This window comes from Squalius cephalus, assembly GCF_949319135.1.
Source record: "Squalius cephalus genome assembly, chromosome: 4".
Lineage (NCBI taxonomy): Eukaryota > Metazoa > Chordata > Actinopteri > Cypriniformes > Leuciscidae > Squalius > Squalius cephalus.
In genome coordinates this window covers 34,795,489-34,810,715 of record NC_137125.1, presented here as the reverse complement: position 1 = coordinate 34,810,715, position 15,227 = coordinate 34,795,489, and the positions used below count along the sequence as shown (strand labels likewise).

General features: G+C 36.9%; 1 protein-coding gene across 3 annotated transcripts in view; it reads left to right on the top strand.

The window, feature by feature from the left end:
* The window catches only part of tbc1d22a (TBC1 domain family, member 22a), a 157,261-nt gene that overhangs the window by 102,827 nt on the left and 39,207 nt on the right, over nucleotides 1-15,227 (top strand). For all 3 annotated transcript variants that reach the window (XM_079868899.1, XM_079868897.1, XM_079868898.1), the window contains one exon: nucleotides 13,846-13,973. In XM_079868899.1, the coding sequence (XP_079725025.1) occupies nucleotides 13,846-13,973 (128 nt within the window). The remainder of the gene's footprint in view (nucleotides 1-13,845; nucleotides 13,974-15,227) is intronic.

Genomic DNA, 15,227 nt, shown 5'->3' with positions numbered 1-15,227 from the left:
AGTTGCCTTATATGGAGAAGACAAAGAGAGTACATGAAAAGAGAAGAGCAAAGATATCTCCATTACTCTTTGAGGACGTTTACTTACACATGTTTTTCCCATTATGTTATGATAGATTTGATTGTTTTTGACCACAGTGATCCGACTCGATCTATTAGCCATGGTGCTGGAGATGGCCTGACCATATCTTGTTTGATTTCCCATGTCCTTTTAATATAAGATTATGGGATTCACTATCTGGGAGTTTTCAGGGGTTTTTTTTCGCCTGCCAAAATTTGAGGAATTAGTTACGTCCATAACACAAATATGGAGTAAAAGAAAGGTGAAATCTTGATTTGGTGGTGGGCTATTTTGTCTAGAGCAATAAGCAACCATCTATAAGCAGAACACACTAGCAACACCCTACCAAACCACACAGAATATGTAAACTCTACTGGTCAAAGGTCTGAAATAATTTACAATTTTTGAAAGAAGTCTCTTATGCTCACCAAGGCTGCATTTATTTTTTCCAAAAACTATTTTGAAATAGTATTATTTCACACATCCGAAATCCGATCCAGCAACTCATTTGGGGGATCCCCCATCTCATACTCATCCTGTGTACATATGTTCAGGACAATTAAGTATAATAATGATAATGTTATCAATAACTTGCTAAATCCATGTTAAATGTATAAAATAACTATTAAGAAGTGGAAGAAATGCCGCTACAAAGTGGTCCATACCATGTTTTGCAGATGATCTATTGTAGTCTTTAATGGTTTTCTGAAAAAAAAAAAACTATGCCTATTTTTGAATATTGCATAAGATGTAAACAAAATCTCCGAAATGAAACTTGTACACTTGTTTTAGCCTATTATTCGACAAAAAGAAATGCACATAAACGGTGATGGAAACATTTACAGAAGAAACTCCAAGTGAATGTATTAGGGATTTAGAAAGTATGTGACTGAATAATTCATTCATAACTGGAAGTCACCTTTTTGACACTTTTGAAATCTTAGCTCTGCACTGCAAATTCATAATGATGGATGAACGCATATAGTGCTCCTTGTGACACGCTTCTGTGCTGTCAATCCCAGAAATTAGACATGTTTGTACCATGTTTTGTCTGTTAATATCTTATTAATATTATTGTCATCGCTGGAATTTCCCAGGAAGTGATTTTGTTCTTTTGAACAGAAGGGATGAAAACACAGGTTTTGTCTCATATTGTTTTTGCTAAAGTCTATTCTGATTTTCAGCATACATTTTCAATTTAGATGTTTTGCATTTTGTATGTTCTTGAATCATTGTGCATTTCCATCCAACACGTTATGCGGATTTTAGAGTGGTGCAGGTATGACATCACTTTGTTGGCCAAAACGCGGAAGCGGGTTAGCATTTTAGCACTTCCGGTTCCATGTTTTTAGATAAAAACTGAAAGAGTTGTCGGAAGCTTAGGGATAGTGACGTTGAATTCGTGGGAACGTGGTGTTGTTCATTTATAGCCTACCTCTGGCTTTTCACTTCTGGCGACTGCATTTATCTGTGATAATTATCTTGATGGACAAAAAGTGTAAATATCATGAACTTTTGTTGATCACAGAGCTTGTTTTTAGCGGTAATCCAAAAGCCTATGGGAAAATCTTATTATTTGTTTTCTCGAGGGAACCAGTGTGATGCTAACTGCCGGTTGGCCTGCAAAGTGGCGTCATACCTGCTCCAGTCTATATCTTAAGGGAACCTCTTGTTGTGATGGAGCCCGTTGCTTGGGAGAGAGTTATTTGTGTTGTTGGACATCGTTTTATTAAATGCTGCAAGGAGACGCAGAGGAATTGATGAAATATCTCATATGTGGGCTTAAACGACTGCTATGTTCAATATGCCGTTGATAACCTACCTGCATCGAATTCTATATGAATGTCAATGCTATGTAGGAAGAATTGTGTGCCAAGGTCAGATCTTTTGTTGGGCCTAATGCATAATGCCATGTGCCACGTGTTTTACATGCACAAATGGTCACAACACGTCATCAGTATGCGAATAAACTGTTTCCATCACCTTAATGCACACTTACCGTATTTTCCGGACTATAAGTCGCACTTTTTTTCATAGTTTGGCTGGTCCTGCGACTTATATTCAGGTGCGACTTATATATCAAAATTAATTCAGACTGAGATGAACCAAGAGAAAACATTACCGTCTACAGCCGTGAGAGGGCGCTCTAGTTGGCGGAGTTGTTCAAAAGCGACGCCAAGGATGAAGAAAATGATGTGGAATGAGATCGCGGGAGCTTGGTGAACTTGTTTATTGGTAACTTGCTTGTTGGGCTCGCTGGCTTATGTTAATTTAGCCTATTCAGCCTCCCAGGTATATGTTCTTAATGTTATCGTGTAGCTGAATAACTGTTAATGTGTTGCGTTAACATACCGGACACCTAACGTTATTCAGCCTGTTGTTCTGTGTAGTTGAATAACTTGCCTTTCCAGATTAAATGTCTGTTCTTGGTCTTGGATTTTGTGAAATAAATTTCTAAATAAATGCGACTTATAGTCCAGTGCGACTTATATATGTTTTTTTCCTCTTCATGACGCATTTTTTGACTGATGCGACTGATGCGACTTATACTCCGGAGCGACTTATAGTCCGGAAAATACGGTACTCAAGATATTCTAGTGCATTTTGAGAGTTTATTTCGCATGTCAGCCGTTAGCATCCGGTTTTTTTTTTTTTTTTTTTTTTTTCTGCGCATTTTTTCAAAATGTGCATCAAAAGTAATGGGAGCGAAACCCGCCTGAGATTGCGCTTTCAGATACTTTTCCCAACCTCACTAACTTACCGGATCCGTCCCATCCCGTTTTTCCGGAACATCAGAAGTCAAGGAACCTTTATTTATATAGCGCTTTTTACAATACAGATTGCATCAAAGCAGCTTCACAGTGATATCATGAAAATAATACAACAAAGTTTGTTTCTAGAAGAAAATTGCGTCATCGTCCACCCTAAGTAAGGCAGATCAATAATATTGTTGAGTATTAAATGTCCGCAACTAAGCAAGCCAAAAGGCAAGGCAACATTGGATGGTAAACACTGCTTAAGCCCCAAATCAGCATATTAGAATGATTTATGAAGGGTCATGTGACACAAAAGACTGTACGATTGCATCCCAGGAATAAATAGAATTTTAAAATAGATATAATAGAATAAGAATATAATAGGAAAGAGTTATTTTAAATTGCAATAATGTTTCACAATATTACTGTTTTTACTGTATTTTCCGATCACATAAATGCAGTCTTGATGAGCAGAAGATACCCAGTGCATAGTTTGAATTGCATCATGTTTGGCGTGTTAATATGATGCATAATTTATATATGTGAATTAGATGGTAATTTTTCGTGAATATTTATTTTTTTATCTAAAACTGTTGAATGTGCAAGAAGTCTCCTTTTTCCTCCCTCTCTCTCTTTCTCTCTCTCTCTCTCTATCTCTCTCTCTCTCTCTCTCTCTCTCTCTCTCTCTCTCTCTCTCTCTCTCTCGCTCTCTCACTCTCTCTCGCTTCATGTCTCGTTCACACTCCACTCTCATTAGGAAACCAAACACACTATTGTCACCGTACGCTTTCACTTCGTTTCGAGGGCTTGTAGTAATTAGCAGTCATATTAGACCATAGCCCATAAGAGTTGTTTAACGCTAAAACAATTCTGTTCGTCAGAAGCGCCCCAGAACGTGAACACTGTTTCCTCTTATCTCGTCTGTTTTGTATGAATACATTGAGGTTCATCAGCATGCAAATTGCTCAAGGTGAATTTATTTATGTAAATTAGGACACAATGTGGGCTTTTTTCCACACAAATCATATAAGGTTATAAAGCAGACATTCAAATTTCAGGTGAAGCAGTACAGAGACTTCTTAGAAAATGATGAGGAAAAAGTCTTTGATAATCTGAATGACACCTGAGGGTTTTTCTTTTTTTTTTCTCTCTCTCTCTTGCAAATGTAGCTTTGGACATCAAATTTCTTCTTCTGACCCCAACAGAAAAACCTCAGCTGGTATAAAACAAAGATATTTAATTTCTTTTTGTTGTCATTTCTCCGTTTGGATATCTTAAAGGGAACGTTCACCCGAAAATGAAAAAATTTTCATCATTTATTGATTCACCATGTTGTTCTAAGCCTGTGTAAGGCTGGGAAAACTGGAAGAGAGGGCAACTCTCTGAGAGAACAAAGGAAATTAACATTTGAACTCACTCTTGTGCACTATCTTGTGCAAGTCTCACCTCAGAATTATCCTTCTGCATTTATTTCCCTCTTCCCCCATACCTTCTCCCTCATGCTGAGATCACCAAAATTCACCCAAGAATCTATATGGTCTAATGTGTATAATTATCATACAGTATTACACATGTTTGGTATCATTTAAAATGTCTCAGTGCAACTGGTACAAAGGTCTCATTCCCAAAGAAGTAAAACAAAAGGTAATAAGGTTTTTAAGAGTTTAGAGATAAATTGCACACAAAGGAGGGTGGGTAGAGGAAAGACAGTAACGCGCAAAAACCTTCACCCGCTGACCGGATGCCTCCATTGGGCCGATTGAGTCGGGCTTACACCTGTATGAATTTATTTCTTCTGTGGAATATAACAGAACAGATTTTTAAAGAATCAAACCATTTTGGTGACCATTGACTTCCATTATATGGACCAGGCAACACTGACACATTTCTCAAAATATCTGCTTTTATGTTCCACAGAAGAAAACAAGTCATACAGGTATTGAAGCATGAGAAGGTGAGAGATAATAACACAGTTTTCGTTTTTGGTGGACCTATCCCTTTTGATTTCTCTTGGCAGCTTTTTTCACATTCTCTTCCACTGCTGAACATGAAAGTATCTTGTGCCGAACTGTAACTCAAATTGCCCAATTAAGGTTTTTTTTTTTTTTTTTTTTTTGCTGAGATTTTCTTTTTTTTTTCTTGCTCTCATAACTTTCAAATATGGTCCAGCATGTCCATTTTAAAAACGCAATTTAAAAAAAAATCAAGGCAATACTAATAAAGCTGCCGTCAAGGTTAGCATCAAATTGCATGTTAATTAATTATGAAGAAAGAAATTAAATAGAAAATTATTAAATGTGTTAGTTTAATTTATTAATTTTATAAATTATTATATTAATATTAAATGCAGATATTACATTTAGATTATTATAATTTGCTACATGATTAAATTATGTGATATGTATTATAAATTAAATATTTATATAAGGTGATTCATATATTATTGAGGTCAGGCCCCATTTTTATGTGATGTATATCATGGGAAGTCAGCAGTGCAGTTAAGGCAAATATTGAGTTAGATTGACACAACGATTGCGTGAATTCCAATACCACAGTTAACTTATGTCACATTGCAAAAAAATTAAATGCATATCCAACTTGTTTTCACATATAAGTTGCCCAGAACAGAATTGAAAATGTCATATAGACCTTGATTTCTGCTGATCACACTGTTATCCGAAAACTGGATCTGGGTAGGGGAAAAAATCATTTGAGCCACCATCAGCTGTGAGAAAAAAAAAAAAAAAAAAAAAAAAAAAAAGGAAAGAAAGAAAGGGGAAAAACAGCTTTTTTTGTGGCTGTTTTGTGCTGCCTTGGTCCCTGATAAATGTGTGCATTATACCTGCCTGTTTTCCATTTACTTTGCATGAATCACCTCTTTGACTGAGGATGCGGATGTGATGTGGATTCGTAATGTGGATTATTGGACTGTTGTGGGCAGTTGTGGCCTAATGGTTAGAGAGTTGGACTTTTAACCACAAGATTGCAGGTTCGGCTCCACAGTGAATGGCTGCCCAATGCTCTGTGTGTGTGTGTGTGTGTGTGTGTGTGTGTGTGTGTGTGTGTGTGTGTGTGTGTGTGTGTGTGTGTGTGTGTGTGTGTGTGTGTGTGTGTGTGTGTGTGTGTGTGTGTGTGTGTGTGTGTGCTACTCACTGCTCCTAATGTGTGTGCACTAACTTGGCTGTGTTAAATGCAGAGGACAAATTCCGAGTATCGGTTACCATACTTGGCCTTCACTTCACTTCACTTCACTTCCCTTCACTTCCCTTCACTTCCACCTTATGAACAAGCACAGGAAGTAGTTTTCTGCCATGATGATAAATGTCATCTGTACAATCTTGACAGGGCAATGACAATGGCTACTGTCAACTGTCACATCTCCAGATCTGTGAAACAATGAATAAATAATCCATACACGCATACATATTCAGAGAACGGAACCATTAATGCGTGAAAAGGTGGCCTGGTCCAAAGTTAACGGGTAGTTGGCGTAAAAAAAAAAAAAAATCTAATTCTGTCATCATTTACTCACCTACATGATGGTCCAGTTCTGATTAACTTTCTTTGTTTACTTTTAATTGCATCTTTCTCATAAAATTATATAGTGAGTGTTATATAATCTAAATATACTGTACATGACCAGGTGTTATTTGATACCATGACCAATGGTTTCATTGATATACTATTATAGATTTATTAATTAGGGGCCAAGCACCGAAGGTGCGGATGCACCTATTGAAATCGTTGGCCTTCTCCTTCTCCTTCTCCTTCTCCTTCTCCTTCTCCTCCTTCTCCTTCTCCTTCTCCTTCTCCTCCTCCTCCTCCTCCTCCTCCTCCTCCTCCTCCTTCTCCTTCTCCTCCTTCTCCTTCTCCTTCTCCTTCTCCTTCTCCTCCTACTCCTCCTCCTCCTCCTTCTCCTCCTTCTCCTTCTCCTCCTCCTCCTCCTCCTCCTTCTCCTCCTCCTCCTCCTCCTCCTCCTCTTCCTCCTCCTCCTCCTCATTCTCCTTCTCCTTCTCCTCCTCCTCCTCCTCCTCCTCCTCCTCCTCCTCCTTCTCCTCCTCCTCCTCCTTCTCCTTCTCCTCCTTCTCCTTCTCCTCCTCCTCCTCCTCCTCCTCCTCCTCCTTCTCCTCCTCCTCCTCCTCCTCCTCCTTCTCCTTCTCCTTCTCCTCCTCCGTCTCCTTCTCCTCCTTCTCCTCCTTCTCCTTCTCCTCCTTCTCCTTCTCCTCCTTCTCCTTCTCCTTCTCCTTCTCCTCCTTCTCCTTCTCCTTCTCCTTCTCCTTCTCCTCCTTCTCCTTCTCCTTCTCCTCCTTCTCCTTCTCCTTCTCCTTCTCCTTCTCCTCATGTTTATGCTAAGAACTTTTGAACCGTAAAGGCCAGAAACAAAAATCTTGTTTCCTCTGATTATGTGGCTCAAGCCGATCCGATTGCACCCATAGTATATCACACATACACAGAATTAAAGTATTTCAAAATATTCTTGGCGAGTATTCACGTAAACATTATCTGATATGTCTTAAGTTGAACGGTTGGTTAACTGTTGGGGAAAAACATCTGATGTGTAATTATTAATTACATTATTTTACATCTGTGCAGTACAGTGTGTCTTAATATATAGGCTGTCTGTTTCATTAATGTTAATCAAATAATTATCTTATCATGGAAAAAAAAAAGGTTGAATATATATTTTTCATATAGATATTTGGTTTTGACTTGGTGTGTGCCAAATTTGGTGTTATTACCAGGGATTTTACGGTATGGTTGCTAGGTGATTTTGTTTTGGATTTTTTTTTTTTTTCTCAATTGACTTTGCTGACGATCAACTTCAAACAGATGTAGTTCAGTCATTATTTTGTCCTATTCAAAGAAATCATACATTATTTTGAAGGTTAAAAAAAAATGAATAACTAATGCATTTTTGAAAATGTGCTCATTGCGACTCATTTTGCCAGCACGGGTCACATATATATACAGTGTTGCTTGGAAATTTGCAACCCCTTGCAGAATCTGTGAGAATGTGAATAATTTTAACAAAATAAGACGGATCATACAAAATGCATGTTATTTTTTTTTATTTAGTACTGTCCTGAATAAGATATTTCACATAAAAGATGTTTACATATAGTCCACAAGACAAAAAACTAAATAGCTGCATTTATAAGATGCTTGGTCTTGAGTCTCTTGTTTGTCCTGAGCAGTTAAACTGCCCAATGTTCTTCAGAAATATCCTCCAGGTCCTTGCATGCCACATCTGAGCTGCAATAAATGGCCTGTAAATATATTTAAATACAAATTCAAATGCAGCTTCTAAAAAAAAAAAGAAAAAAAATCATGGCGTTTGTAGCTTTAAAGTGCATGTTTAATACATTTTAGCCAAAATTTTAATACACACTCAGCCAAATTTGATGTTTAATTATTCGGCACATCATGTAATTAATAATTAGATTAAAATTTTGAATGGCTTCCCAGGCCTACTAAAATTAGTTTCAAGTAATAAGTTTTCGTTTTAATTTTTGTTTTAGTTAAAACTTTTGTGATGAATAGATGCGCTTTGAAGGACTTCCAAAAAAATATACCCACTCACTCCCATTATAAATCTTGGAAGAGCCAGGACATTTTTTAATATAACTCCGATTGTATTCGTCTGAAAGAAGAATGTCATATACACCTAGGATGACTTGAGGGTGAGTAAATCATGTGTTTTTTATGGGTGAACTATCTCTTTAATGGTTTTAGTTTTAATTTTTGTTTTAGTTAACGATAACATCCCTGGCTCCGTCTGTGTGGCTCATGTACAGATACAGCTGCTCGCCCCTGAAGGTGGGCGCTGTAGACCTCCTCTTTCTCTTGGTGTCTGAGCGGGTTTTGGCTACAAATGCAGTGAGGGCGAGACAGAGGGTCAGTGCAGATGTAATTATGGGATAGATGGGCGGGGGCAGAAGTCGAGCAGAAGTTCATTGCTCAGCAGAATCGTGGCAAACAGCTCACTTGTCTTTCTGTGAACTCTGACCTCCGTTCCCCATCCTCCTCAGAACCTGCATGTGTTTTGCTGCATTGAAGGTGGAAAGAGCATGCAAGCAAATGCATTCTGCTTGCTGAAAATCCTTATTCTGCAGGTATATTCTGAGATATTTTTATTTGATATTTGATTTTTTTTAGACTACCTGAAACTATATTTTCCCCAAAGTTATACCTGGAAGTTTTTATTGGGGTTCTCATGTGAATATTTTCAATTTATGGTTATTGGCATAGAGCTATTTTTATTATTATTAATTTGTGTGTGTGTGTGTGTGTGTGTGTGTGTGTGTGATTGTCCCCTTGCCTATAGTGGGGTGGGGGGGGGGGGGGGGGTTAAGATTAATTGTGATTAATTGCTATTAATTCTACTATTATTAATTCAAACTATTAATTTGTTTGTTCATTCGACAGCCCTTTTACTGGTCATTACTTCGATTTTTAGATTCACTGTCAAAACGCTTAATGAAGATGATTTTAAAAGTTTTTAAAACCATTATTAAGACCATGAATACATAAACACTTGGAATATGATGTTAAACTAGAAGTTTTGTTTTTTGTTTTCTTCTTTTTGGACATATTTATCTGTCACTCACCCTTTAATTAGGATAAAAATATGAGGATTTTGATTTGCAGTTCTAATAAGCAAAATTGGTGTGTTTGTTTCGTCAGTCTATCGCTTCCGTTTCTTGGCAGTGAGATGTATTCAGCGTTAATGAGTGTAAGTTGTTTATTCAGGAGGGTTGGATGTGAGAATGACACTGTCGAGGCAAGTGTGAGGTTCGACAGAAGCTGATCTTCGGCATGGGTGGGTATGCTTGCAACTATGGCTTGATATAGTATTTAAAACCAAAATTCCAAAAAAGTCAGGTCATTTAAAAAAAATAAATGCAATAAAATCAAGAATCTGTGATTTGTTAATTCTCTATTCATTTTCATTTTATTTTTTATTCAATTCATTTTAATTTTGATGGCTGCAGCACACTCCAAAAAAGTTGGGTCAGATGCAAAATAAGAATGAAAAGAATACAGAATATCAAAGTTAAACTGTGTTGAAACAGTCCACAATTAGCAGGTCAATTGGCAATATGTGAGGTTTTCGTGATTGAGTCTGAAAAGGAGCATCTCAGTCTTTGCAAGAAAAGATGAGCAATGACCCACTACTTTGTGCCAAATTTAATGAGAGAATTGTCAAACAATTAAAAAATCACTTTTCTCAACGTAAGATTGAAAAGTATTTAGGTCTTTCTCCAACTACCAATATTATGAAAAGATTGAGGGAATCCAGAGAAATCTCCATTTTTGTAGGGCAAGGGAGGAAACCTCTGTTGAATGTGTGTGACCATCGAGACTTCAGATGGCATTGCATAAGGAATCAAAATTAACTTTAACATTGAACATATTTTCTTCGTACTTTTGTCAGTTAAATGGAGGTTAAAGAGTATTAACATCACAGATTCTTGATTTTATTGCATTTTATAAAATGTTCCAACATTTCTGGAGATGGGGTTGTATATTGTCCTTATGATGAATGATCATACATTCTCTGTATGATATTTGTAGAGTAAATACAAATGTCATACGAATCCAGAAGAGGAACCCTCATTTTAAGCAAACAACCATAGTTGCCTCAATATTCAAATGTTTATTACAAGACGTAAAATACAGTTCTTGTGAGTAAAATATTTCTGAGGTATAATCCCATAAATAGCACTCTAGGCTGACTAGGAACATGAAATGTTCCAGCCATGACTTCCTGTTTCACAGAAAATATGAGGTAAAACAAAGGCCAAATTCCTTTAATCATCCATCACAATTGTTAAAACAGAAGAATATACTGTAGTGCAGCAAAAGATTGAAAGTGGCTGTTAGAAAATAGCTAAAGCATTGGAAATTTCATTGTTCCACCAATAATTAAGAAGTTCCAATAAACTAAATGTGTTACAAATCTGCCCGGAAGAGGGCGAGTGTCTATATTGTCTTAATGCACTGCGAGGAGGATAGTTTGAGTAGCCAAAGACTCTCCAAGGATCACAACTGAAGGATTGCAGAAATGGGTCTGGGCACCTACATCGTGAGGGAAGGATTCAGGAAAAGTCATCTGCTTTTTCAGTGCCAGACACTACTGGGACTTCAAACGGGACTGAGTTCTATGGTCAGATGAATCTAAAAAAAGAAGAACTTTTGTCAGCAAACCCAAAAGCTGGGTTTGGTGCACACAGGGATAAAAAAAAAAAAAAAAAAAAGTATCCATGCCTAGAGTTAAATATATTGCTGTATCTTTAATGTTGTGCACCTATTATTTTACTTTTATTATTATTATTATTATTATTATTTATTTATTTATTTATTTTATTTTTTTTGTTGGAGGTCCTGAACATCTTGTTCAGAGACATGGCATCATGGATTCTATCAAATAACAACAGATAAAAAAAAAAAAAATCAAAACCTGACTCCCTCTGCCAGAAATCACATAATGGGCAGTGGTAGGATCTTCCATCAGGACAATGAACCAATACAAACAAAATCAAAATCAACACAAAAAATAGGTCACTGGGCACAAAATTAAGGTTCTGAACCATATAGATGAGTTGGTAAACTGAAGAGGAGTGTGCACCAACATGGACTTGTGAATTTGAAGGATCTGGAGAGATTCTGTATGGAGGAATGGTCTCTGATCTCTTGTCAGGTGTTCTCCAGCCTCATCTGCCATTATAAGAGGAGACTTTATTGAAGAAGAACGTTCTATTAATCAAAGATTCCTTTAAAAAAAAAAAAAGTAGCACATTTTCCACAAACCATATAAAGCAGCACAACTGTTTTCAACATTAAAAATAATTGTTTCTTGAGCAGCAAATCAGCACATTAGAATGATTTCTAAAGGATTGTGTGACACTGAAGACTATTTTATTATACTTTTATATATATTATATAAATATAGCTGCAAGCAGCAATTAAGGGACCAAGCACAAAGAAGGCACGTCAAATCAGGCCATCATGGCTGGAAGCATCAGACCAACTCCAACAAGCAATTTAAAGCATATTAAGATTATTTTAGGCAAAATGCCTGAAAAATCAAATATAGTCACTAGTAATATGCTTTAATGATTTATCACTTTTGACCAATAGGTGGCGCCGTTATGAAAATTGGGTATCGTTTGACTTGGCATACTGTACCGAACCTAAAGTGACAAGTTTTGTGATTTTTGGCCAAACCGTACAGAAGTTTAATTCTAATGAAAAAAAAAAAAAAGAATTTTCATATCTCCTGATCATTAGGTGGTACTGCGCCAAAACTTTGCAAGTAACCTCAGGTCATAATTGTCATGACACACACCAAGTTTGGTTAGAACACTCAAAAGTGTTGCGGAAATATAGCCTCACGTTTATTTTGGCGGGCACTTCGCCGAATTAGTTCGCACATTATTCAAGAAAGGTTTGATGAATCTACTTTAATTCCGTATCTTTTTGTCGGCATGGTCAGAAAATTATCTGGTTAAATTTTTGCGAAAATCTGTAATCAGAAAATTCAAAATGGCGGAAAATCGAATGCAATCGAATAGTCTTGAGCCAAGGAATCAGAGGAAAAAAGAATTTAAAAAGAAGAAATTTTATAGCCCTTAGAGCAGTGGTTTTCAGACTTTATTAAACGACCCATATATAGGCCTACATCCATTTGCATTCAAACAAGTCAAGTATATTTAATGGTATTCAGAACAGAACAAGAATGAAAAAAAATAAATAAAACAAGCCAAAACGAAATAATTTAAAGCGAAACTGAAAGTAACTGGTATTGGGTTCACGTAACTCTCTCATTCGAATCAAAATGTTTCCATATTCGTGATAATTTGGATGCTAAACTATTATTTATTATAGGCTTTGTACGTTAATTCACTCACGTTCCAATATCGACTGAAAAAATAATCCTTTTCATATGTGCAAAAATGTGCTTGGAAACGCTGAATGCTAGGCTACGAATTGTACGACTATTTAAACAGAAGTTTAATTTTTATATGTTAGGTTGACTATTTTATTTTGATAACGAACAGGCTGCGATGTCAGATTGCAATGCTGCATGGAATACGTTGTGTGCGCGTGAACACACTCCGCGTAAACACACTCCGTCATTTTGTTCATACAGGACATGATTTGAAACTGCTAAGTGTTTACTTTTTTTTGTGTACACTTGCAATAAAACACAACATTGTGCTTTTGTAAAAGAAAGAAAACAAAGGGTTTGCGACCCAGGGTTTGAAAACCGCTACCTTAGAGACTCCAAATTTGCTATGGTGACAGTTCAGACTGTCCTCTAACTGTGTGCCAAATTTCAGAGCTTTCCCGCAAGCGTTTATATGGGCTGCCATAGACTCCCAGATGGAAGAAGTAGAAGAATAGGAACGATTATAATAGATGCGTATGCACCTTCGGAGCTTGGCCCCTGATTATATATAATTATATATTGTGAATATTCAGTATATCACCCACAACCCTCAACCGTATCCTATCATACATGTGATGGCCAAAGATTGCCATCTTTATCAGGAGGCGAATGAAGATGCCTATATTTCACGCAGTCATGCATGTTACACACTCTACCCATCAGTAGACGCGTCCCTGTTGATTAAAGAGACACCCATAAATAAAGCTGCCGTTTCTTCTCTAACATAACGCGCTCAGACATTGGGTTGACAGCTGAGTAATTACCTCATGCTTACATGACAGCGTCGAGCACATGATGGCATGGACGGAGAAATTCTTTACGGCTTTATTAGGGTGTTATGTCTTACGCCCGGCTGGCTGTCATCCATGAACTGTGTCTGCTGTCTGTGAGCGGGAAAAGCGGCGAGGAGAATAAGTGTTATTGTTGTGTTGTGTCCGCCGAGCGCCTGTCATTTATTGTTTGGTCTCAATTTTACTGAAGAGATTCTAATGATGCTTTAATTGTTTGCGATAGATGAATAGGTTGATTGACGACAGGGTGGTGATTTATTGTGCTGTTTTTTTTTTTTCTGAACAGAGATGGTACATCGCCACATGCAGCAGTATGAGGTGGAGTATTTGCAGTTTGCTTTCCGTTGGATGAACAACTTGCTTATGAGAGAACTTCCTCTACGCTGCACCATTCGCCTGTGGGACACTTATCAGGTAAAAGAGACCCTTAACAGTCTTGGTGCGATCAATTAAAATCTATGATAGTTTTTTTAACCCGTAAATGGTTATAATTTACTCACCCTTTGCCCCTGTTCACCTTTATGGTTAGTTAAAAAAAAAATAGGGTTGTGCAACGATTAATCACATCCAAAATAAAAGTTTGTGTTTACATAATATATGTATGTGTACTGTGTATAATTATTTTGTATATACATATATACACATACACATGCATGTATATATTTAAGAAATATTTGCATGTATATACATTTATATATAATTTATATTATATATAAATGTTATGTATAAATAACACATTTTTCTTAAATAAATGCATGTGTGTATTTATCTACATAATGCATCATTTACTGTTATTACTATGGTAAGTACATGTAACATATGTAACAAGGACACTGTAAAATATAAGTGTTACCGTTTTTTGTTTTTTTTTTGTAATTTATTTAAAAGAAAAATGATTTTGAGTATAACACAGAGCACGGTTACAGTACATGCACACCAATACACTAATAACTCCCAAAAATCAGCTTATCGGAATAACCCGTTGTCCCGGTTTACATGCAAACAAACAACATGGTAAACAGCGTTTACAAGACTTTATTCATAAATCAGGTAAAACCTATTCCCTGGTAGTGGCATCAAAATGTAATCATGAGTGTATCTGATTCAGAGTATTCAATTTGCTGTGTCGGTTGAGATGTTCAAAAAAAGCATTAGAAACCGAAGAGCGTTCCAACATGTCAGCGGGAAACTTACAGTCTCATATATTTTCCTCTCATGCAGTTACAGATGCAGCATTTTGACTGAACCACTTCTACGTCTGCTGCACATGATGAGAACACATTTTTATCATTTCTTTGGTCGAGAAAGAGTCGCAATTTGTGATATATTTCCTCCTCCCTTACCGCGAAATGCTCACTCTGTCTAAATCTGCTTTCCCGTCACATATCACACATAAGCGCTTCAATGAGCCGACTTAACGCAGGTTAACATGCCGGGTGAAATCGGGGTAAGGGGCAAAACTCTGGCTGTGTTGACCGGTTTATGCTTAAGCCGTTTATGGCCTTACACTAATGAAGGAAAGCGGGTTACATGACCACATTGACATTGTCGACTTGAGCACAATCGGGTTAAGAGTGTGCATGTAAACACATGCATGTTTTTTTTTTGACCATCTAGAACCTTTATATCTGAAGCACTGCACACTATTTAAAGACCACTGCTAAAATT